Source organism: Protomyctophum bolini (assembly GCF_963924005.1).
Source record: "Protomyctophum bolini genome assembly, chromosome: 20".
NCBI lineage: Eukaryota > Metazoa > Chordata > Actinopteri > Myctophiformes > Myctophidae > Protomyctophum > Protomyctophum bolini.
In genome coordinates this window covers 24,695,129-24,721,365 of record NC_137881.1, presented here as the reverse complement: position 1 = coordinate 24,721,365, position 26,237 = coordinate 24,695,129, and the positions used below count along the sequence as shown (strand labels likewise).

The 26,237-nt window shown below is 43.1% G+C and overlaps 1 protein-coding gene across 3 annotated transcripts in view; it reads left to right on the top strand.

The window, feature by feature from the left end:
* The first annotated feature begins 110 nt into the window (after positions 1–110).
* Positions 111–26,237, top strand: part of LOC308335449 (uncharacterized protein) — a 54,277-nt gene continuing 28,150 nt past the window's right edge. Inside the window, exons 1-21 of one of the 3 annotated variants that reach the window (XM_080792486.1) lie at positions 111–2,446; positions 5,145–5,206; positions 6,081–6,131; positions 6,272–6,532; positions 6,662–6,799; positions 6,857–6,924; positions 7,310–7,674; positions 8,407–8,538; positions 8,699–8,797; positions 8,971–9,011; positions 9,513–11,421; positions 11,622–11,823; positions 11,925–12,059; positions 12,681–12,715; positions 13,189–13,356; positions 14,096–14,218; positions 16,448–16,486; positions 17,037–17,174; positions 17,693–17,798; positions 21,078–21,296; positions 21,389–21,423. In XM_080792486.1, the coding sequence (XP_080648612.1) occupies positions 236–2,446; positions 5,145–5,206; positions 6,081–6,131; positions 6,272–6,532; positions 6,662–6,799; positions 6,857–6,924; positions 7,310–7,674; positions 8,407–8,538; positions 8,699–8,797; positions 8,971–9,011; positions 9,513–11,421; positions 11,622–11,823; positions 11,925–12,059; positions 12,681–12,715; positions 13,189–13,356; positions 14,096–14,218; positions 16,448–16,486; positions 17,037–17,174; positions 17,693–17,798; positions 21,078–21,296; positions 21,389–21,423 (6,537 nt within the window). In that variant the 5' untranslated portion in view covers positions 111–235. Of the gene's footprint in view, positions 2,447–5,144; positions 5,207–6,080; positions 6,132–6,271; positions 6,533–6,661; positions 6,925–7,309; positions 7,675–8,406; positions 8,539–8,698; positions 8,798–8,970; positions 9,012–9,512; positions 11,422–11,607; positions 11,824–11,924; positions 12,060–12,680; positions 12,716–13,188; positions 13,357–14,095; positions 14,219–16,447; positions 16,487–17,036; positions 17,175–17,692; positions 17,799–21,077; positions 21,297–21,388; positions 21,424–26,237 lie in introns of all 3 variants that reach the window. The other 2 variants (XM_080792485.1, XM_080792484.1) reach the window with 2 other exon arrangements.

Below are 26,237 nucleotides of genomic sequence, written 5' to 3'. Positions count from 1 at the left end.
TGGAGGGCTCTCTGGGAGGTCCTTCCTGATTGGCCAGCAAGTCGCTTCCCTGCAGCTGGCTCAAATCAAAGCCCAGCTTGCCCTGACACAGATAAGCAACGCTATTGCTGCCAGCAACCGCACCGTTGCACCAACAACAAACTCCAAGACCTCCACCCCATATCTATCTGTAAAACCCCCCTCCCCTACAGCTGCGGCCATCAACCTGCTAAACCTTCTAAAGGTTGCAAACACCATGGCCTATCCCTATAATCCTTATGCATCTGGGAACCAGAAACCCACACAGGGGCAGTATGGGTATAGGTATGGTACAGGTATGGACTCTCTGGGAATGCCTTCTCATCCAAGCTCTGGGTCTGTTAACTCTGGTTTTGGATCTGCCAATGCGTCCTTCTCTGCGACATCCACCACCCCTGGGGTTATGCACTCATCGATGCTGCCCCAGTATGGTCAGAGTAGTTCCACACACCCCTCTGATTTGGAGAATGCCGTAGAAATGCATATCAGAGGGGCCAGAGAGGAGTCCAGGCTGGCAGGCCAAATGCTACAGCAGAGACAGCAGGTGCAGGCCACAGACCAGGTCTCGTACCTGGATAAGAGTCCCAGGGACGATAGGCGTCCCCTAGGTGCAGGGATGACGCCTTACGCCTCATCGTCAAGCTCCACCTCTCTTGGCCGTTTGGACATGAACATGGAGAAACAAGGTGGCGGTAGATCTCTGGACTGGATGTCAGGACCCTCTGCCACTGCTTCCTCCTCTAATTATTACCAAGCATTGGATCAAAACATCCCTCTGCTCTCACCCTCCCAGTCCTCACAATCATATCCTCACTCTGCTCAAGCCTCCCAATCCTCCCAGCCATATCAGACACCTGGTTATGCTAGTGGTAGGAGTGATGTAAGCAGCAATGTCAATGCTAGACCTGCATCTTCCTCGCTGAGTAGTGGGGATTACTCACTTTCTGAGAAGTCCCCTTTAAATGCCAACCCCAGCCGGCCCCAATACACGACTGAATCTGCCAAAAACATCCTGCATCACTTTGGCCTCGCCGATGACGACTTGGAGCATCTCAGTGACTACCCAGACGATCAGTTGACGCCTGCTAACTTACCGTTCATCCTGCGAAGTATCCGAATTGAGAAGAACAAGAGGACTGCTGCTCTCTCCAGCAGGGACATGGACCACCGGCCTCAAGCTGGAAGTGTTGCGAGTGGATCAGACCCTCCTGTCGGACTACTTGGGACAGTCAAGAGACAAGAGGGCACATCATCTACCTTTCACCAGCCAAGCAAAGTGATTGACTATGGACATACCAGTAAATACTTTGGGGCTGAGATTGATGCAACTCTTAATAGTGGTGCCACTGCAAATATTGGTGGTGTGAGTGGGAGCAGGTTGCCGATGATGGACAGTTTTGCCAGTAGCACTCAAGGCTGCAAGCCACTGACAAAAGATGCTGGTTTGAAAGAATTCAGCAGCACAGCATCTCCCAGTATTGGCTCTTTCCAGACAATTTCTGCCAGGCCCAGTGCCGGCTCATTCCAGACACATTCTGCCAGTGCCGGCTCCTTCCAGACAAGTCCTGCTGGGGGCAGCTCCTTCCAGACAAGTCCTGCTGGGGGCAGCTCCTTCCAGACAAGTCCTGCTGGGGGCAGCTCCTTCCAGACAAGTCCTGCTGTTGGCCACTCCTTCCAGACAAGTCCTGCTGTTGGCCACTCCTTCCAGACAAGTCCTGCTGTTGGCCACTCCTTCCAGACAAGTCCTGCCAGTGGTGGCCCGTTCAAGACAAGTTCTGACATTGCCGGCTCCTTCCAGACAAGTTCAGCTGCCGGTTCCATCTCGTCCCTAGGATCGATGTTGCCTCCCCAACTGGCCCCTAATGACTCAGATAAACAAAAGAAAATGAGGGAGTTGACCAACGCATTGGTGGCTGCTCAGAATCGAATCTCACTTCTGAAGAAAGACGTGGATCACAGAATCCATGAGTCACAACCGGCAAAACCAATTCCGGTGAAAACGATGCGAACTGGACCAGAGAAGCAGCCAACGACTCTGACTCCTGCCAGCGCCACGCCAGCCCAGGTCCGTGGGGTGAACCAAAGCCGACCTGGCCTTGTGGTCCTCAACACCAGTGAGACCCATGTTCAAGATTCAGCTCAGAGTAAAGGGTCAGCAGTCAGAAAAGAGGCTCAGAACAATCCGCAGCAGCAGCAAACCAAGCCATGGCCGCCTATAGTGGTCAACGTGAAGAACTCTGGTCATCGTACCGCGACGATACCCGTCAACCCACCGTTGACGTCTTCTTCTACGGCCCAGAGCCAGCCGCCATCGCAGAGGGCTGGTCGGTACCCGACGCCCAGCATGATGAGAGACTACGCAGCGGCCACGCCCAAAATATTTCCTCATACCTGTTCTCTGTGTAACATAGAATGTGTAACAATGAAGGTGAGTAGAAGACCCTATGCCCCGTTGACTTCTTATTATTTTAATATTTTAGTGATGTGTTCATCTTTTTTGTTAAAAAGAAAAAAACATTTACATGTTGGAGTTTATGCAAAAAAAATAATTATGCTCCTTTCTGTCGCTTAAACATTGTTGCTGAATATTTTGATGTGCTCAGAACTTATTTTTGGTGTATTTCAGTTTTGGGTTCCACAAGGAACTCAAAACGCCACTGTATCATGATTCTGCCTTCACACTCTCATTCTCAATCTTTTAGGCTCTGTTGTTAGGAGACATTGTACTACTTAACATATTAACTAATCCATGCTGAGTCTAATGCATATTTTTTTGGTTGATAACTTTAAAGCAAATAACCTGTGATGTTAAATTAAGGTTGGTCAACATTGCAGGAAACCAAATTGACAGCAAAAAGAAAAAAAAAGACGGAAGCTTATGTATGTCTTATAAGCTATAATGAATGTAATGGCTTAGGTCATTTAGCCAGACATAATTTGTTCTGTGCTTTCCCTACCTACATAGAGAATTAAAAGGCCATGATCTGGCAGGTGCCGGGAAGAAGGCATTCTCATTATCTGTATTATATGCAGCCAAACAGTGCCATCTGTTAAAACTTTTAATAATATGTACTGGCAGTAGTTCATTCAGAACGAGCTTCATGTGACTGCTTTGTGGAGGCGTCAAAACTTTCTGCTGAAAATTCCAGAGTTGCTCCACAACAAGTCCCATGGTTGCTAGTTGCTACGGCTATGGGGTACAGGGACTAACACTGCCATTTCTGAATGTCTGCAAATTCATTGTCTTAGTCACCTGCCATTTGTATTTGTCTAACTAGTGGGTTAATTACAATTCCTAACTTGGGCACTATTTTCATTAATGTTTTGACTAGACCATACATTACTATTCAGGGCATCAGTTTGGTTTATTATCATCTCTATCTCTTTGCTGTAGATTAGCATGATGACCTTCATAAATGTTTTTTGCAGTGTAACTTACAATATAGAGGGTATGTGCAATTGTGCATGCAAATCGAGTGGCAAAGTGAGTTTAATTTAATTTAATGCAATCCAATAGGACTTTTGGCGTCTGTCAAGGCCAAATAGTAGTTTTTTGCCACTCAGCAGGTGTTGCATAACTGAATTAGTGTTTAAAACTTGGGGTGATAATGGCATGAAAAGATTGTGTACATGTTACCACCTTGGTTTGATTTAAGCCAGGACAAATACTGTAGTGTTAATGGCCCATTTATTAAGCGTTAAAAGTTAGAAAGTATTAGTATGTATTGTAAATGGTTGTTGCTGTATAGAAGAGGATGTATGGTTCTAAATGTGTCTATACTAAAGCTGCAATCCTGAACACATTTTAATGGAAACTTTATTATTTATTGTATTTTAAGTAGCACATCTGCAGTGGTGGTGGTGGTGGTGTTTTCCATTGATAAATGTAGACCCTCGTGTAGGGTAAGACGCCCCACTAGTTGATAAGTAGCCCTGCGTGATGCTTAAATCCAATGTCTCCCCAGGCCAAGTAGGTATTCCCTCTTTCATGAGCGGTGCATATTGGAGCCCCAGATGTTAGTTTTGCAATTGCCTCGCTCTGTTCAGAGAGCACATGAATCTTACGGATTGCAGCTTTAATTTTGAATGAAATATTTGTTTCGTGGTGGCACTGTCAAGTAATGTTGTAAAGAGGAGGACGTGGAAGTACATTTTACAGAGGGCATTGGTCAAGAAACTCAAACTGGGATGTCGGAATGTTTATCTGTACATAATAGTTATTAGTAGTTATTTCATGTTTTAACAAACAATTTCTGTTGATTCCTATGCCAGCTTCAGGCCGCATATCTTTCTATAGGTCAAACCACATTTATTTGTTTGCTGGGGAAATATGTGAAATTGGTGGGTAAGGTAGTATAAATTCAGTATTGAAGAAGCAAGTTAGATGTAACTTCCATTCAGCAACCAATGTTTGCCAAACGTTGCCAATTGTAGGTTTCAATAATACACTTCTAATGATTCATATCTTTCTGCGGCCTAGAAACTTGACTGACAAAGTGCCTAAGTACCCTTTTTTATTTCCTATAATTAATTTGTATACCTTGTAATCTTCATAAAATGTGTTAATGTTTGCACATCTGCAAGGAAACCCCAGCCGTATTTACGTGCCACCGCTGACTTAAATATGGATGTTATCACACTGCTGAATGCCGGCGAACTTCTGCTTGATGTCACCACATGACCCAGGGTTACTCTGCAATGTATGATGTATCTGTTAATAGTTCCAAGATGGCTGCCATCCCTTGAAGATTTTGTAAAGAAGAAACAAACTGGACATTTCCGTCCATCTGTCATGGATTTGGTGGATGAGTTGTTACATCAAGGACACAAATTCACTCTTTATTCAGAGGAAGACAGAATGGACATTTTGTTGGAGGGACTGTGTCCATCCATTGACTAAAAATATTTAAAACTGTTAATGGTTGAATTGATGAACAACTAGAATACCAACGGTGCAATGTGGACTCGCAGAAAACTCAATTGATTAAAAGTAATTTGATGATCATGACCCTGAAACTAAACTAGTGGCATTTGCTGCTGGAGTTGCTGTGAAATTACTAGTAGTAGTAGTGATGACGTCCATGTTGTCTTATCTAACTCTTTTGTTGTCTTTTTTTTATTGCTAGATATGGCTCGAACACCAGAATACCAGCCTTCACATCAACAGCTGCCGAATTCTCCACTATCTGTCAGTACTTATTCTTCTTAAGTTTTGTAATCTTTGTCAGGTGCTTTGTAGCCTCGCATAGCCTACTGATACATCTAGTGACATCTAAATTCGAACAGTGAAGAAAGCAGCCAGACAAACTCACGCCTACTGCTTTTAACCCTTGAAACCCTCTATAAAACTGATTGGAGTTCCAACTGTACTTCTTTCCGTCTACACCAAATCTCATCCATCCATAATAGCCAAACTACAAGCTGAATGTGTTGTGTTGAGATGCGTTGTGAGCTTGTAGATCTGCCATTTTTGGTGAACGTTCTCCCCCAGAATATGACTGCTGGGTTTCATGTGATTAAAACAAACTATATCACCTTCCCAAAAACGTTTTTGTGCCCCGGCCGGCCTAGCGGTCCGGGCACCTAGGCTGTCTATCCAGCCTGACAGCGTGTTGCGGGTTTGACTCCCGATCCCGACGACCTTTGCTGCGTGTCACTCGCCCCATTTCCTGTCACTATACTGTACAGGTATGAAAAGGCAGATAAAGCCCCCAAAATATCTTTTTAAAAAAGCAAAAGAAAAAAAAGCAATGCTATGCAGTTTTGTTTTTCTTAACATTTTCCGAATGGCTTCCACCCAGTGCTAGTGTCACTAACTACATTGAATTAATGTCCCCACACATCGGTAGGTTTATATATCTGAACATTTGGCTCCCCGCGAGTAGCATCTTTCAAACTTCATAACGTGTCAATTGGATTCTTTATATGGAAATACTAGACATCAGATTCTCATACAGAGTGAGCACAGGCTAGCCTATAGTCAAAATGTTACCTTTTGCATTAAGACGTATCTTTTTAAATATGGCATGGATGAAGTTAATTCTTGATTTTATTTCTCCCAGGTATCCAGATTGGAGTGCCGAGACTCCAGCCTGGACTGGACCTGTGGCCAGGTGAGTTTGTTGTGTGTTCTTTTTGCATCCATGCAACTATTATTTCCTATTCTCTTTTGCACTACTTTAACTCACACCATTCTTCCTTTTGTTATCCATCTCTTCATCCATCCATGGCAACTTCTCTCCCTCTCGTTCAGCACTGTACCCAGCACCTCAGCCAGAGACGTCGTTCCTGCTCTCTCCTCTTCCTCCCAGGGCACCAAGCAGCATATCCAGGCGACCCGAGGCAGAAGCCACTCAGGATCTCGCTCCTTGTCACGCTCCCCCAGCTCCCGCCGTCCCCGTCGCAGCCCCTCGAGGTCATCGGGCAGCGGTGCGAGAGGGACGCGAAGAGCTCGTTCACGTTCAAGGTCTCGATCCCGATCCCGTTCACCCCGCAGTTCCAGACGCCTTCGAAGGTTAGTGATGCAGAGATGAGGGTTGAATAATCTATCGCCTTTAATTCAGTGCATTATTACCTAATCATAATGCGATCTGAATGAATCAAATACACAAGACTATAAACAAAAAGTGTTTTATCCATCCAGGTCCAGATCTAGGACCAGGTCTCCTTCTCCTCGCCGAGACCATGATGATCGATCACGGCCCAGGAGCCATGAGAGGGCGTGGTCCTCTGAACGGTGGTCCCGATCCCAGAGCCGTGAGAGGCGGGAGTCTACGCGGCGGTCCTCCGGGCTTCACTCGCGGTCCAGGAGCCGCGAGAGGCGGGCGTCTACGGGGAGATCCTCTGGGCGCAAACCGGCGGAGTCCAGCGTCGAGAGCCTGGCCAAGAAACTCCTGCAGACATCAGGTTAGACCGAAAGTCAGTGATGGAAATTCAAGAGAGCAAATAGATTGATATGATAGACAGATCAGTAGACAACTAATGGATAGAAATGATTACTGGAGAAATGAGGTTGGCCATCACTAAACTTGAATAAACTAAATTAATTGTCTATTGTAAGACAGCAATAATAAGTAATCTCCATTTCTGTTGTTCACTGTAGTGCTGTATAATAGATAAGAGATGGACTAAGGAGTCTGTCTTTTAAAGTACATTTTAGAAAAGTTTTCTCTTTTCTGTCTTTTCTTTCTGCCCCCCCCCCCCCCCCCCCCACACACACACACATTCTCTCTCTTTTTGTCTGATAACCTCTTTGTTGCTCTCTATACTTCTATCCATTTCCCTCTCTCAGACCATCCTGATCTGAAGGCCATGATGGAGGCTCTGGCTCCAGCCCTGCTGTCTGAAATCAACAAGATGAAGCCCAGCTCCTCCTCCACATCCTCCTGCAGGCGTTCCGCCTCTCCGTCGGACAGAGGACGGAGGAGGTCCTTTTCTCCTCCGTCAAAACGGAGCAGGCGCTCCGCCTCGCCCACGTCGAAACGGGGCAAGCGCTCCGCCTCTCCGACGATGAGAAGAGGAGGGAAAATATCTTCCTCGCCCACCTCGCTGTCCCACCTCTCTTCAGCGAGGAAGAAGACGGCGGGTAACTCCTCTTCATCGAGGGAGAAGTCCAGCACGGGGAAAGGAGGGGCCGCCTCCTCGTCCGCTGCCAAGGTGTGTAATTAGTGTGCAACTACAGTAGATTGCTTTGTGTTGTCTGCAATTAATTTTGAGCTTCACTTATGCATGGACATTTTTTTTGTTTAGTTTTTTCATCACAGCTGAAGAAAAAAAAAGAAAAAAAAACACGTGTGAACTGTGAAGTGAGGGTCGCTCTTATCATCATACATCACATTCCGTGCTCAGCCAATCAAATCGTCACATTCCGTGCTACGAACACATTCCGTGCTCATACCAGTAGTTTACACACAAATCTGTGCACAGGAGCGGCTAGCGCACCTCAAGAAGAACATCCAAAATGTTTAGTAGCTCTGACAAAACATTGTTTATTATTACTATATATAAAGATAATAGTTATGCATTTTGAGGTTGTTTCTCATGGGAGCTTTATACATAAATCCAAGGCGCGTGCCATGTTTAGCAATTGATTTATTGACCCAAGGGACAAAGAGCTGAACAGACCGTTTGACCTGATGAATAGTAGTTAAACTTACTTTCACCAAACACACTTGTGGAAAGCAAGGAGGATAATTTAAATTAATTTAGATATTATGATGCTTCGGTGCCCTACTGGTGTCCACACCCTGTCATAGACGGCACGCAATAAAAATCACCTGCAGATGTACATTCTTCACCCTGGCTTTCTTAAGCTGGGTCAATTAATTGGGTTTTAAAATTCTCTCTCCTCTTTCCTTTTCTCTTTCTTTCCGGATGTGGCCAACTAAGCCCTTAATGCCTTCACCAAACGTGGTCATACTGAGGGGTGTCCACAGGGGCCTCTCACACAAGGACGTGGAAGACGGCCTCCGTTCGTTTGGAGAGACGACCTCTGTCATCCTGAGGAGGAAGGATGAAGAGGTAGAGCCAATAGCATAGATTGACCTGGGAGATTGAAAGACAGGCGTGTAGCGATTAATTGATTGTCGACTAAAGATTGTTTGTATCAAGCAACATTTTTGTAATGTAATATTTTTGTAAATGAATTTATAGTATAGTAATGCATGCTTTTGTGTGCCAGGCTTCTGTATGTTTTGCTGCTGAGGAGAGTGCCAGGGCTGTGACCAAATGCAAACGCATCAATATCAACGGATCTGTACTCACTGTATTCACAGAGAAGGTACAGCACAACATGCACCCCATACACTCTTTCCTTTCCTTTCCTTGTCATGTTCAGGACTCTGTGACCATTGTCAGAATCATCTTTATTGTCACATCACAGGTTTACAGGTCTAAAACAGAGTGAAATTAATTTTTGAGCTCCAAGCTAATAAACTCAATCTCTGTCTGCAGGAGATCTCGTCCAAGGAGCAAGACAAGCTCTCTGAGAAGTCGTAAGTTGATTCCGTTTGAGTTTTGTTGTCTTTGCCTTCAGAAGTGCTGATAACACAATATGCATTCAGTCAGGTTCGAAACCAGGCCCATAATTAGAACGGCAGCTATATTGACAATTCACAGGGTTTACCAATTACAATATGTAAAGGTCCATGTCAGTGGCCTAGGTTATTTTGCCAACATTTACCACAGCGGTAGTGTCCTGACTTGCCGCGGTGTTGATATTGGATAGTATTGCTGGCTGTGTGACATTGGCTAATTGAAGGGCCTGCCCCTGCACCATGTGTGTACTTAAGACTTACTGTGTTGTCCTCTCGGGCTATGACCTGACAAAGATGTGACACAACAATGTGAATTTTGAAGATATCTATTTTAGGGGTGAAGGGAAATTGTACTTTATTGCCCTCATTTTGGTCTAAATTTAGATTAGTCCCACACTAATCAATTATTAAAACAATTGTCGGTTCCAGCCCTAATCTCTTTGTTTCTGTCCTACACAGAAAGCCTCGCTTGGGCACAACAAAAACTGCCAAAGCCCCAGTCAAAAAAACATCCAGTACCACTAGCACTGCTAAATTGGTTGGCAAAGCCAAAACTGTGGCCTCCAAGGGTGCTGTGGCCTCCAAGGGCACTGTGACCTCCAAGGGCGCTGTGGCCTCCAAGGGCACTGTGCCCTCCAAGGGCGCTGTGACCTCCAAGGGAGCTACAACCAGAATAACTGTTAAAGCGGGCGCTGCAGCCTACAAGACATCTGAGAAGAAGTCCGCTCCATCAGAGCCTAAGCCTTCTGCAGTTCCAAAGAAACAAGCTGAAAAAGAGACCGCTTCCACACTGGGACCTTGGAAACAGCCCAAGACTGAGCAATTGAACATTCCGACACATTATGCATCAAAAGAAGGGCGTCCCTTTCGTTCCACATCAGTCTATTCAATAGATTATAGACCGGACGCTGAAATTCAGAAAGGCACACAGTTCAAAGAAGAAACCCCTTCGGTTATCGATCTCACCCTCGAGGATGAAGCTGGCATGAAAAGGGACGCGAAGGTAACTGAACCTGTGCAGGCCATACCCACCATTCTGTCAGATAAATCCAATTATAATCTAATCAACATTAAATCAAATGACACTCCCGGCAACGCCACGGCCTCGGATCAAGATGTTAACAAGATCCGAACGATACCTTTCCACCCGAGACCTTTCCACCAGAAACTGCTTACGAATACGTTTCAATCCTTTTCAAACCTGTCTCAAGTCCTGATCTCACCCTTTGAACATTCTACGTCCTCTTCTTTGCCTACGAACAAAGAAACTACACCCACATGTTTGGATACGACTGGTCCTGAAACCAGTCATTTCCAGTCCAGCAGTCTCGGCGATGCTCCACCCTTGCTTAAAGATTCCACGGACGCCACTCCGTCCAAATCTTCAGATGACAAGCCAGAGAGTCCCAAAACCGCTTGCAACTCTGGAGATCCTAGTAATCCCACACCCTCACTTGAAACTACACAAAAGTCTTTGGACCAACACGGCGCTGGGACAACTCACGAAGAGTCCCCTGACACAAGTAGTGATACAAACTTGACTAAAGATGCTGAAATCATCTCTCCCCTCAAGACATCAGAAACCTCTAACAAATCCTCGGTTGCCACTCCTCAGGTTCCTGCTTCGCCCGAGCCTAGCAGCCTAGCAGTAAAGGGTTCTGAAACTAGTGGTACCAGTGGTACTAGTGGTACCAGAGATGTTGCACCCTCGCTTACAGATCCAATGCATGCCTCTCCATCCAAATCTTCCGATGGCCAGCCAGAGAGTTCCAAAATGACTTGCGAGTCTGGGGATCCTAGTAATGCGCCCACGCCCTTACACAAAGACTCAGAACCCTCTCCTCTACCTGCTGAAACTTCACCCAAGTCTTTGGATCCAGAAGCTGCTGGGACAACTCATGATGAGTCCCTGGACGCTATCAGTGATACAAGTTTACCTGAAGATTCTAACGCCGTCTCTCCCCCCAAGACATCAGAACCCTCTGACAAATCCTCTCCGAGTACCGCTGCTCCCATGTCCAGCAGCACCGGCGTCAAAGATTCACCCCCCACTTCTATGCCAGTTATCACAGAAACGACACCAGAGTCTTTGAATTCAAAGGCTGCTGAAACCGGCCACACGCTCGGCAGCGCTCCACCTTCACCTCTACATTCTACCCCCACGTCTACACCCGAGGCCACAGAGACCCCACCCAAATGCGCAGACGACAAGAGTCTGGGGTCTTCTGCCAAAGTCTCTCCACCTGGGACTGCGCAGCTTGAGGGCAGGCTAGGTTTGGAGTCTGCTGAAGGGTTGCAGGTGCCAACCGAAGAGGCCGTCCCTAAAGGTTCAGCCACCTCAGTGCAAGATGGTATGTTTTTAACTAATGTATATTACATTGATGCAGTTTAATACTTTTCTCTGTACGCACACGTACCCAAACACACACACACACACACACACACAGACACAACATTGCGACTATGTAGACAATTATTAATTCTGTAATGAAATGTCTCAAAACTCTTTCCCCCCTGGAGGCCGTATGTAATTCTATTGCCTATTTCACCCAAGGTGTGGCATCCAAGACATCTGAAATTCAGTCAGAATCCGCCAACAATCCACTCAAACCTGAAGTTGGAGGTTCTGAAATTCAGAAATGCACAATGTTGAAAGAAGCAACTACCAAGACCAGTGGAATGCCGATCATCGATCTAACGGGAGACGATGAAGCTGACATGACAACGGATGCGAAGGAAACTGAACCTGTGCAGCCCATGCCCCCTAAAGGTTTAGCGCCACACACACACACACACGGTATGACATAAATATGAAAGCGATATAAAATCATGTATAGTAAACATCTATAATAAAGTATCTATAATTAATAGATTCATGGAGACCGTGTGACGATGTAGACATGGCATCTAAAATGCTGTCAGAATCCACTGAGAGACAACCGGCACAACCGACGAAGGATTCGGCAACTGATGACAAGCTGAGCCACATGGCTTTCAGAACACCAGGTGAGGGGGCTTGTGGGGACATTGTGGGATTCATGTGAAATTCATCACAGGAGTTGTGCCTTTGTTTTTTATTTACGATATTTTCTTTGGGCGTTTTTGCCTTTATTGATAGGGTACGGTAATAATTAGACAAGAAATGGGGGGAGGGGTGGGGGAGAGACATGCGGCAAAGGCCGAAGGGCTCGGGACTCGAACCTGCAACACGCCGTCAGGCTGGATTACTGGCCTAGGTGCCTGGACCGCTCAGCCACGGCCCAGACAGAGTTGTAACTTTGTGTGTGGGATGGGAACCATAAGTTTCCCAGTTGATCCCGGGTTCCCCCAGAGTTAGTGTCGAAGTGTCCTTGAGCAAGACACTGAACCCCTAATTTTCTCCCGATGTGCAGGTTGGTGCCTTGCATGGTTTCCCCCGCCATCGGTGTATGAATGTGTGTGTGTGAATGGGTGAATGTAATCTATGTAAACTGTAAAGGGCTTTAGTTTGGATAAAAACTGCTATATAAATGCACCATTTACGATTTATGAGACTGAATCTGCAGATGAAACGCATAGAAAACGCAATTACACACAGAAGTGAATGCACTGCGAAGGCATTAAATAAACCACGGTTCTCTCTCACAGATGCCGTACATCTGGAGGTGTTGAACAAAACTCAGGTGAGTGTCTGCATACCGCCGTTGCATCTATCTATATTATGTACTGTATATTATTTGTACATCTATTCTACAAAGTAGAATATAAAATACGTTTGGCACTGTACATTAGTAGATAATGTGTCCGCCAATTTGTTTAATGATTCCCAGCTAAAAACACAAAGTGCTTAACTGCTCATCCAAACAGCCATAGTTGAAAAAAGTTCAACTCTTCAGTGACCAGATGAGAAGGACAAATGTGAACGCCCAGCACAGAATGGATGCTCAGCGCCTCTCACACTGTTAAATAAAACTTAAAACGTGCAGACTGTATATACACAGCACATTGAAAACAATTGAAAGCATACACACTGTGCCTAGTGAAAGAAAACACCTGGGTGGACACAGCACATTAGTGCTGAAACGATTAAGGGAGTAGTCGATGAACAGAAAATGTATCAATATCTACCGATTCTCCTTTTCTATTCCCCATTCAGATCGGTGCCCTCTTGCGCACTCAGCCCAACAGGAAGGTTGTAATGATAACGAACCTGCCGGAGTGGCCAGCTGCACAGTACACAGAACAGGAGCTCGTTAAGCTGTTGACACCCTACGGGTACACGCACACGAAGACCAACATCTATGTTATCCCCCACCAATGCATGGTACGGACCACCACCCGTCATCGGGGATCATCAATATGTCCCCGTACACGGACAAATGTGTAATAATACCCATTTCTGAATGTCAAGTGTCTGTTTTCTTTAGAATATGTGTTAACACTTATTTACTACGGCACTATGGCATGTTATTAGTCCAACTAGTGGTTCTGAAATGTATATATTAACTCAGACTGGTCAAATCCATTTGAACACTCTTACACCCAAATCACACAAATGTGTTGCAACCAAACGGTTGCGAGTTGACGCATGTAGTTGCAAGCAACCATTGAATTGAACTAATTGGCTTTATAGTTACAGACCTGTTATGGTCATTCTGGGCTAGCTCTTTATGGGTTTCTGGTAATATAATTGCCTGACGAAACCTGCCTATGCATGCATAGGGTGCTTAAAACGTGCCTTAATTAGGGCATAGTGATATGAACAAACAATATTTTGTAGATGGCTCAATATCAATATTTTTGTGATAGAATCGTATTGTTACAAAATTATGAATGATTTATCGATTTATTATTATTATTCCATTTGTTTGGAAAAAAATCCCAAATAGTGGATCTACATCTCGCAACACATTGTGATCTGATGTGTTGTGAGCTTGTAGATCGGCTGTTTTAGGGGGTTGTGGACAAGTTTGTCCCATATTTCCCATATTTAGTTTTGTCTCCTGGTCCCATCTTTGTGTAATAGTAATGAACCCATTATGTCATTTTGTTTTCCCTGGCAGGCGTTGGCGTTCATGCCAAAGTGGGTAGCTCTTACAAACCAGTCATCCTTCTTCCGGCCTTCTACCTTGAAGGGGTCAAACCTTCTCTTCCACTTACTGACTGAGGACTTTAGCATGGACCCGGTAAGAAGTGTACACACACAGTCCTCTTTAATGCACACATTCTTAATTCTTATATTTATTATATACCCCTTCGCCTTGCAATTAATTTCAGTTGACTATCCTGTCAACACTGAACCACTTAACCACACTATTCTGGGTATGTGATAGTAGGCGAACATTCAGGGAAAATCTGAAAGTAGTCGATCTAAACTCCTCACAAAAAATCCGGAAACATAACTTTGGTCAATTATTTGTTGCTTTGTATTTTATATCATTTTTATTTGTTGATTAGTCTCCTAATAAAAAAAACAACACATATTAGCCATTTTTACACTTTATTAATTTTACACTATTCGGGAACTCAGTAGTGTGTGGAAGATCCATACACAGCCACAATAGCTTGGCACCTCTAGGCCAGTCAATCTAAACTAAAAAGGGGCGTGAGGTTTTTTATGATCCTATGGCTGTTTTGAGCCCAACCTCTTTAAGCGCAAACCACACCGGTTGCAACTCCTGGCAACAAAACGGTGTTAATGCAACTCCTTTGAACTAGAGACTGACACGGGAGTGGATTTCCACTCCTGTCCTGTCCCACTCCCACAGAAAAAATCCTGTCCTGTCCCAATCCTGGACCAGGGTAAAAATAAAAATCCTGTCCTGTCCCACTCCTGTAGAATGACTCCTGATCCCATCCCGCTCCCACTCGAGATGACTCCCACTCCCATCCCGCTCCTGTTTTTTTTTTTTTTTTTTAATACTGCATTGTGCCGATTATAGACTACTCCAATAATAAGATGAACCCCATTTTTCAAGACTAATTAGAGAAAAAAGTACTTTGAAATTCAATTAGTCTAGTCCCCGTCCCCGATATTAAACAAAATAAATAGTCTTATATTCAGCACAATATGGTAAGTTGGATGGCGTTCTTATTTTTTTAAAGAGTATCGTTTCATGCCATTAAACAATGTGGCACCAGGAACAGTTAACGTGGTAAATGTAATGGTATATTATATATATACCATACGGCATATAATGCCTTAATCCAGTTTAAACAACAATCTTCAAAGGCCCCAACACATAATACCTTATACATACCTTGCTATGGTGGAATGTATGTCAGTTAAAAAACAAAACATTGGTCAGTCACACCACGCCTATGGTAACAGTACCTTAGTTGAATAAACCCAAACATGGTATTTAATGTTTTATTTTATTATTTAAGACATTGTTTCCTTCTCTCAGTCCCTGTCGCAGGGTAAACAAAACGTCATATAGCACATGGCTAATTGTACCGTGCCAGGGAGGAGGAGGAGGCGGAGCGGCTGTAACTTTCTCCAGGCCAATAATGGATTTAATCATTCCAAATAGGTCTCCATTCATTGCTACGGTCGACATGCTCGTCTCACTGTCACTCGCTATTGCTGCGCTGTGCAGAAGAGCCATTGAAGTTGAAGTGAATTGCGACATTGAGGGGGGCAGAAAACTGAGCGCTCGAGCACTGTTCATGCAGCCTGGAGTGGGACTAGCTGGAGTTTGATAGTTGAGATTGTAGAGCTTGTAGATCTGTCTGTTTTTGCAGCTCCGGTGTCAGGGTAACAATAAGAAATTATAGGCAGAGATGAAGTGAAGTTGAACAGCCAAGCAGCAGCAAGCTACGCTACGCTAAGCTAACATCACCACCACCATGGCTGGTGTTGTGTTAGCTTAGCAGCTAAGCCTTAGCTTCTTGCAATGCTATAGCGTTCTCGCTGCGGTCTCACGGTGCAGGCACTGTGGGCTGCTGCTTGGAGAGGAGAGGCTACAGGCGGCTCAGCGGCTGCTATGACCAAATTGATTGTGTGCAACATGACAACTGTTTTAAAGTATTGTACAGTGACAACTATTGAAACTTTATTGTAAACAAACACTGCGGTCCACCCAGCTCCACCCCCCTGGCTACAGCAGGCAGCCAGCAGTGAGCCTGAGCACCGCGGCGAGCGTTGTTTCCTTCCTGAAAATGATCATTATGATTCTAGATAGATGGCATTCCCGTTCCTGCACGCTCCCGTTGATTTTCATTCCCGTCCCGTCCCGATCACGGGATTAATAAAAAAAATAATCCCATCCCACAGGATTCCCGCGGGAATCACGTGACCCACGGGAATCCCGACAAAATGTCACTCTCTACTTTGAACTACCATTGGAGATAATGGTTTGGGCCTTAACAGAGCAGCCCAAAGAAAACTATCTGCTTTGTTTTTTTTGTTTCAGGTGGGGGCCTACAAATCTCTGATGAAACTAGCAAATGTGGTCAGTGACACGCTCGCGCACACACACACACACACACACACACACACACACACACACACACACACACACACACACACACACACACTTCCCTCAACTTGTTGTGGCGCTGCTTTGCGGCAACACGGACACACCTGTTCTGCCGTTTGCTGCTGATTTGGTTTGATTTCATGTTGATATTATGGCACACTACAATGTGTCATTCAGTGGGCAGTGTACTGCATGTTGCCATTGTATTTTAACTGCAGTTACTGTCCCAGGGTAATCATAGTTAACAAAACTAGAATTGAAAAAAAAAACATTTCTGTTACCTGAAATTATAAATAAAAACGTTAAACTTAAAGATTTCTTTGTCAATGAAAGATTTCCACTAGGGACAAAAATGTCTATCCAATCCTGTACTACACATAGACACATGCGTGCACATGGACACACACACACACACACACACACACACACACACACACACACACACACACACACACACACACACACACACACACAGACACGCACACACGTCTCATCTGTCTCATTTTGACATTTGTACACACAGCCATTGGTTGAGCCTTCGGAAACACTGTGGAAGAGGTTGCTCTTCGTCAACAACCTGTCCTTTACCGTGGAAGCAGCCCAGCAGCTCAGACAGGCAGTACCCGAGGAAATCAGCAACCTCCTGCCAGTTCTTGGCAAGGTACTGTGCGCACACAAAACACACGCACACGGACACATCAGGCATGCATTTTGGGGGGGTCGATCACTAAGGCTACATTGGTATATAGCATGGGGAGGGGTCCCGGCGAGAGCCTGCCTATTCAAAGTGACTTCCACACTGGACAACGGAGAGTGACAATCGGCTGCTTTGAATGTAAGCAAGTGGCGGCGAGTGTAGAGTGAATGCGTGACTGTCGACCAGAGATATGTGCATGAGGAGGAAAAGAGCTGGAATAGTTGTATAAACTCCACTGGAGTCTCACTCTGGGGGACGAAGCTGTGTTGTTGAGCAGTCACTGTGGGTGTCATAAGTCGGACCCTGGCACTGCACTCCAGTCAGATTGTCATTTTGGAGTGTGTAACAAATCTTGAAAGAATCGTGGTGTGCAATTTGTTTGCCAGGACACCTCTGTGCGTTAGTGTACATGTATATTCACATGTCTGTGTGTACATGTGCGGGTGAATAATGCTTTAATTTGTACATTTTGTTTGTTTCAGGTGTTTGTGGAGTTGAACTCAACGGCAGATGTAAATAGAATGGTTAACCTCATAAAATCTCTGTTCCCGGGCTGTTTTATCAACAGAATGAAACAACGCAAACCCGGTAAGTAACCCCCCCCCCCCCCCCCCCCCACACACACACACATGCAGGTTTATTTATCTGTGTGCAACGTATTACTGAACACACGCTGTATAGCAATGATTACTATCATAGTATGGAATTGTCACCTTTTTTATAACAAAATAAATAACAAAAACATTTTAACCTACCTTTTTTTTTTTCGAGTGGTGCAACCACTCCTATAGAGTATAGACCTGTGTGTGGCTGGGTCTGTCCCTGTGTCCGACCACGAAAAGTAGCGTTTGTTCACCACCAAGTGTCACTGTTGCACAGCCTAACACAGACACACACAAGCCAGGGAGGAGGGCTTGTACAGCACCACTCACTTTTTTTATGTTTACCCAACAGTCAAACTCATCATATATACAAGTGAAAAGGTGTACCCATACTCATTCTTCATGCTCTATCTCCGACCGAACCACACTTTTACCACACATCTCTATATGCAAAATAAATTCGCCACCCTCCCCGAACTGACATAGCCTATTTTTTAGCCGTTCAAGTTTCTTATTTACTCTGCAAATATTACTTTTATGAAAATCACGATCGAGCCAGCAGATAAACGGGTGCCACAACACGCCGAGAAACAAGGAATTTAACCACGCTACTTGCATACACTGCAACTCGCTTACAATTCGCAAACCTGGCAACACTGCCTGCCTCTTACGTCACCAGCTCTGCTCCTCCTGGCCTCCGTAGTCCGTCGCGCTCACAATCTGTCGCAGCCATCTTGCTTTTCTTTTGGATGGGCGAGTGGACATTTAATGCTAATAAATTAATTATAGGTCCAGCAAGCAAATCATGATGGTCTGATTGTGCTCAATAGGTCACAATAACATTCCGAAATTAGGTGTTGTGTTTTGTATGGCATTTTCCCCAGTAGTAGTTGCATATCTATCTCAGCTTTTGCCTGATAGCACACATGCTAACGTCAGCAGCCATAGCAACATACAGTGTGCGCAGACATAACATGAGTTGTTTACAACACAAACACACGGCCTTTTCACCACGCAATACACACAACAGCTCGGGAGTTATTAAACCGAACGTGGACGCTGTTTCAGTGTTACATTTGCTGCGCATATCGGAATAATTGTAACGGCATGCATGATAAATGTAACAACGCTAAAAAACACCATTAAACATATCGTTTTCACCTTAAAGCTATTACATTTCATTGAAGCAACTCCTTAGCATTGTTTTCATACCATGGATGTGATAAGATAATGTATCAAACATAAGGGAAATATTAAATAGGATCGGGTGTACCAGTTTGGCCATTTCTTTTTTTTCAATGGGGCAATACATTGATTAAACAAACGTTTGATTGATTGAGTTGTACAACGTTATACAACCCTAAACTAATTTTAGAATACACTACACAATACAATACAATTTTAGAACATATTTTGCACGTTCCATTTTTTTACTCAGAGATCCCTTTAGCTACACATGTAATATTTCCAGGCAACGGACCTACACATGTCAGCTACCATAAACCACTTCAAGTTATTAGCACGAAATAACTGACAGGAGTGACGGTGCTGTGCTGTGAGTAAACTAATAGGGGAGAGCCGCCAAGGATGTAACATTTTGCACGTTTCATTCTTTTACTCAGAGATCCGTTTAGCTACACATGTAATATTTTCAGGCAACGGACCTACACATGTCAGCTACCATAAACCACTTCAAGTTATTTTTTTGATAAAACAGGTCGGGAGTTATTCAACCGAACGTGGACGCTGTTTCAGTGTTACATTTGCTGCGCATATCGGATCAATTGTAACGGCATGCATGATAAATGTAACAACGCTAAAAAACACCATTAAACATATCGTTCTCAGCTTAAAGCAATTACATTTCATTGAAGCAACTCCTTAGCATTGTTTTTATACCATGGATGTGATAAGAAAATGTATCAAACATAAGGGAAATATTAAATAGTATCGGGTGTACCAGTACCAGTTTGGCCATTTCTTTTTTTTCAATGGGGCAATACATTGATTAAACAAACGTTTGATTGATTGAGTTGTACAACGTTATACAACCCTAAACTAATTTCAGAATACACTACACGATACAATACCATTTCAGAACATATAATATTGGCCAATATGTCAAATATGTAAATATTACATATAATGGCATTGAATGGAAGCGGACCATTTGTAACACATGTTACAAATGACCCGCTTTTGCAAGTTTTCTTTGCAGTTGCTTACAGACCAGAATGAACGTGAATTCCGTCTAAACACGATGCAAACTAATGAAGAACATAAGCATGAACACATCCATGTGGATTTTTATTCACCAACACCAAAGACAAAAATTGTACCACACATATACTCCAGGTGTAAAATTAGACGCATTTTGAAGGTAAACACTTCAAACTTCAAACTCCTGGCCACGTAGAGTACGTTGCTGTACACATACTGACGCGATGGCGTCATGGTGGCGTTGACCAATCAAGATATAACGTCCATGTTACAACCGTGAAGCGTTACAACCTTGGCGGCTCTCCCCTACATTTGTTACTAACATTAGGTTGTGGCGAAGTAGACACGTGGCCAGCAGATACTGTGTTTTGGACAAACAGGCTAGGTATTGGTGTTGATTTGGGTCAACTGGACAAACAGCGTGGTGTTGTTTTGTGTCTGTGTTTGTGTTGGAGCGCCTCAGTGTGGCCGTACAGGTCATGTGCAACCTCTTCCACAGAGAGATGGAGACACTAAATCTCAGCTGGACAAACATGTTTGCATGCATGCATCGCTGCCTTGCATGCTGTGTGCTACTGTTGAGTCTGTCACTTACTTTGACTGATTTATGGCATTGTCTTTCTGTTAAAATCCAACTATGTTAATTTAAGAACTCTGGGCATATAGGTCATTGTTTATTCACTGTGCACACGTGTAGCCTATTGTATGTCAGACTGTATGTCTGTCCCACAGTCACAATCCTTTAGTACTTAGGCTGTGGAAATATTCAGGACAAAACAATGGTACATTTCCAATAACCCATTCGTTACTACATGTGGAGTCAACTCCCGCCATTTATTTCTTCCCATAGTGCGTGGCAAAGTCGCTCTGGGATGAGTGCGCGCGTAGCGCGCACGAAATTCTAGTAACATACATTTTATTTTATTTAAAATACTGAAAAAAGAAGCATTAACATTTGGGAGATAACAGAATATTTGAAATCGTATTATCACATTGCTAAAAATGTTATTGGATACGTTGACGACCTAATTATCTCCTCCTATAGCTACAGTGGCTACAGCTGCTACAGGAACTATAGCAGCCGCAGCGACGGCATCTACAACCAGCATCGCATCAACCGCCATCACGACAACCACAGTGACTACAGCGCTTCCAACAGCTACGGCGCCGGCCCTTCCTGCAGGGGTGGACCCGCCTTTTTGGAAGCCGTCGACATCACCGCCGTTTTGCGTCCAGACAAATTCTCCACAGTTTCCGTGGCCTGGTAAGAAGCGGTTGCATATATAAAGAGAAGGCATTGTTCTCGTGTGTCGGGATCGATGAATGATCGTCCACTTGTCCATTTTCTTCTTCCAGAGCACATTGCTGTCGCTGGACTTAGTAATGAAGAGGTAAGCTAACCTATTTTATCACTTTAGTGTGTGTGTGTGTGTGTGTGTGTGTGTGTGTGTGTGTGTGTGTGTGTGTGTTAGGGCTAGCTATAGGATGGATGGAAGATTTGGAGCAGAGGTGGGTTAACTTAAAATCTACGGAACTGTATGTCTTACAAGCACACACAATGGGCATTGAATACAAAATGGGTACAATAGTAAGTAAGTTTGATTTTGGAAAAATAAATAAGAAAATTGAAAGAAACATGTTATTAAAAAACTATCCTTACTAGTATAACGGTAATTTATTCAAAACCGTAATAAACCACTTGAAACCTAGCGACCCTATATTTTGGGATGAACTACTCAGCCATCTGATCAAGCTCTACAAGCTCTGATCTACAATTGCCAAAATACAAGCTTATATGCACAACATGTTGCAGTGCAGCGCATTGTGACTTTGTAGATCTTGGAATATATTTGGAGGGATCTCTCTTAGAACAGTGGTTTTCAACCCTTTTCATATCGAGGCCCATTTTTTATTTGACATTGATCCACGGACCACCGTTTGATCATGAGATTTAGCCTCTATTTTGTTATCGTTGGATGAAGATTTTGTCAAATTCACAATTCCAGGCTGTTGGCAAACGTTGATCAAAACAAGAATTCCTCTACATTCTGGAATTGTGTAGACTTTTTGTAAATTAAGTACGGTAATGCAGATGTAATGTACCCGTACAGGTCCATTTGGTTTCAATTTATGCTCTCAAGAGTTAAAGATCTAATAATATAAGGGTCCATTTCGTTACCAACTCTACATCATTCAGCTGGGGACCACCTGGAACCCCCTCAAGGCCCACTGGTGGTCCCCGGGCCACTGGTTGAAAACCACTGTCTTAGAGGGTATGCACTTGCAGCACTTGACATCATCATCATTCCCCAAAGTAATGCGTGAACACCACCTGAGTGGCAAAAAATACTTTCTGGCCTTGAAATCCCATACATCCTATTCCTAACAGAAAATTCATATATCTGATTGCATTAAACGACGTTAAACTTACTGTGGCACTAACTGTGCCACTCGATTGGCCACTCACTTTATGCATGTGCATATATAAAGTGCTGGAGGACTCCGGTCAACTAAGTATATAGGAGGTTTAAGTAGTTAAATAAATGTATCCGAGTAAACGTAAGTCATTACTCCCCCACCTCTGCTTTGAAGTGAGTGAACACACGCTTTGACTTCCAGAGACATGCACTTAGTTCGGCTGTGAGGGAACCCTCACATCCTGTGTGGGGGTGAAGACGTGGGGTTTCACCCCTGCTCTTCCACATACTTGTGGGCCTTCAAAGTCTAAAGAAGCCCTCTCAGAAGCGCTTTCCCATCAAAAGCATGTAGCTTCCGTGTTATTTGTGATTGCCTGTTCCAATACTTTCAGCTATTTTAGCAACAGGCCAACACCATGCTATGGAAATTGCAGCAGTTGTTGTTCCTTTTATGGTGGGGAAAAACCTGCTTCTTTTCTTCACAGGCGATGAACAGAGTAGCAGCAAACACACTTTGGTCCATTTGGTTACCATTTGTACACTCACTGTCTAAATTAGCCAGCACCACTCAAACCCTTGCCCCGAGGCCCATTTTTTATTTGACATTGATCCACGGACCAATCTACAGATCCCAATCTACAAAGCTTGTGAGCTTGTAGATCAACTATAGAGCTGTAGAATCTAGAAGATGTAGATTCTGCAAACGGTTAAAATATTCAATCAATCAATGCTGCCGTTGGTAAAAAGGGGTCTTATTTTAATGAATGTATGCGCAGGGTAGATTAACATAATGCAACATCAGTTATGTTTGTCTAATCAAAGTTAGGCTGAGCAATTGTAGTGGAGTAAAAAGTACTATTTTCTTCCGGTGGAGTAGAAATATAATGATATAAAAATCACACCCATGTGAAGTGAGGGCCGCTCTTATCATCTTACAACATGGATGTAAAACAAACATTGAGGCAAAACAAACATTAACACAACCTACACTATAGAATAGATTCTCATCCCTTTTCATTTCAAGGACCCTCAGTTTGATATGCATTGAATTGATTGATTAGATGACGTACCCCCATTTAATATGATTCTTTTATCTCGGGGATCCCAATCATTATTTACACTGTAAACAAATGTTACCAAATTGACCCGTATAAGGGTACATATAAGGTTTCTTCGACTATGCATGAACTTATTTCTAACCTTATTCTCAGTAAAATAAAGAATACAAGAACCGCGGCACTGAGTGGTCGGCGTGAGGTTGGCAGAAATGGTTTAGGGGCGACCATACCTGATGCCACCAAGAGGTGCATGCATAGTCGAAGAAACCTTATGTACCTTGATGTAGTGGAGTAGAAGTAAAATAATTGAAAATGGCAAATACGTCCAGACAGTAAAGTAAAAGTACCTATATACACTTACATAAATACAGTACTTGAGTAAATGTTCTTAGTTACTTTCCACCAATGGAAAGGTTAAACACTGCTGTAGTGCCCCAATGTATGCAACTAAGTCCAGATGTCCACCCACCATCCACTTATTAGGCAATTTTAATATAGGATACAGCCTGGATTCATCTGAATTTGAGGACTTTTCACATTAAACAAAATCCTTGCTAATGGAAAAGCTTCTGTAATCTGTGGGATTATAGGTAGGCTAGTTAGTATATTGTGTTTAAATAAAACTTTCAGTTATAATCTTTTTGTTGAGGGGGGTTCTGGGTTTTTTATTGATGAATTGAGTATGGATCACAATGGAAACAAGACCCTTATAAGATAACATATTCAACAGTGAACACACTAAAATTGGGATTTTCTTTTGTTTTCGCTATAGCAACGTTTTTTCATAAAACTCTTAGGATTCAGAACAGTAATCTAAGGGGAAATACTCCAGTAAAGTAAAAAAATAACATTGTATTTAAGTATAGTGCAGTAGATTTTACTTAAACCCTAACCCTATTCTGAGGGGAACATTGGCCACAAATAGCTGATCTACAAGCTCACAAGGCCTTGCAGTTAGGTGTTTTGAGCTTGTAGATCAGCTATTTTTGGAGCAGAGGATTGGTGTAGAGGTAATCAAAAAAGTAAAATACATTTTACAATATATTTAGTTTTCAATATTTTGACCTACCATTATAATGTTATCCCTTTTAGAATACACCATACAACCATTCATTCAAGAGAGTGAGGAAAACTATAGAGTTTGATATATATAAAACTATAGAGAGTGACAGAAACTATAGGTTACAAAATATATTGTAGGGTACAATAGTAGTGTTTTATTTCTGTTTTATTGTCTTCCATTATTGACCTGTATCCTTCTTTTCACATTTTGTACTTTTGCAGTAGTGGTTAGACAATTTGCAAATTGTAATTTGGTACAGTAAATGAAGGGCATCTTCATGTATGAGCCACAGCCAGCCAGCCAGGGGCCTCATTCAGGTTGGCCAAGGGTCTCCAGATCCCTAGCTCACTCCTCAGGTACACACAGGTACTCGTGCATGGATTGCAGATTATAAGGGTTGCAATCCCAACCTGAAATAAAACAAAAATAAATCAGTCTTAAATATAAAGTAAAATATTTAACCTACTTAAACCGGGAAAGTATGAGATATATATATATATATATATATATATATATATATATATATATATATATATATATATATATATATATATATATAGGTGATGGGAGATTAAACGGCAAACGCATCTGTATCGGCCGATATGTTGTTGTTTTTAGATGAATCGGTTCGATTAATCTATCTATTAGTGGAAAAGTTCATTTTCTTCCATGATATAATTAAAAAAGTGAAACTTAGATTCATTGCGCATAAAGTTAAATGTTTTGAACCTATTCTTTGTCTCAAAATATTAGAATATTTTATGAGACCATTAATAAAACATTTATAATACAGAAATGTCGACCATCTGAAAAGTATGTTACTTTATGCAATATGTGGTCTGGGCTACTTTTAAACAAATTATTTCATAACACCTCAACAGTGCCTGTGGCACTGTTGAGGTGTTATGGAAGCCCAAATTTGCTTTGATAGCAGCTTTAAACTCATTTGTATTGTTGAATCTACTGTTTCACACCTTCCTCTTGACAACCTAGATTCTCTGTGGGGTTCAGGTCAGGCCAATTGGCTGGTCAGTTAAGCACAGTAATACCATGGTCAGTACCGTACACCAATTACTAGTAGTTTTGAAACTGTTGGCAGGTGCCAAACCAAGCTGTCCGGAAGGGAAAATCATCATTTCCATAAAGCTTGTCAACATGCTGAAGCACAAAGTGCTCTAAAATAGGATAGATGGCATGTGTTGACTCCAGTGTGAAGTTTTCACTGTCAGTGAAACAGTTTTCACTGTCAGTGTCATGGCCACAAATCACTGTGTTTAATCAATTCCAGAGTCAACGCAACCAGTGGTTTTCAACCGGTGGGCCGGGACCACCAGTGGTCCTTGAGGGGTATATTTCACTCATGCACAATGCATTCTAGAATATATGAACGTTTCACTTTATGAATTATATGGAAGAAAATTTACTTCAACCCGATATTCAAATGTTTTGAGAAGGACATGTGTATAGGCCTACACACAGGCCTATATGTTATTCATACAAGCTCACAGTGCATCAGATACACAGGATGATATCCTCAGCACAGCAGAACTATTCAAGTTTAAAGTTTACCTGGTATGAATTCACCTGGTCGTGAATTGATCACCAACGCGAGTCCCATCACCAGTTCTGTAATGACACATTAAACGAAACATTTACAATAATATAAC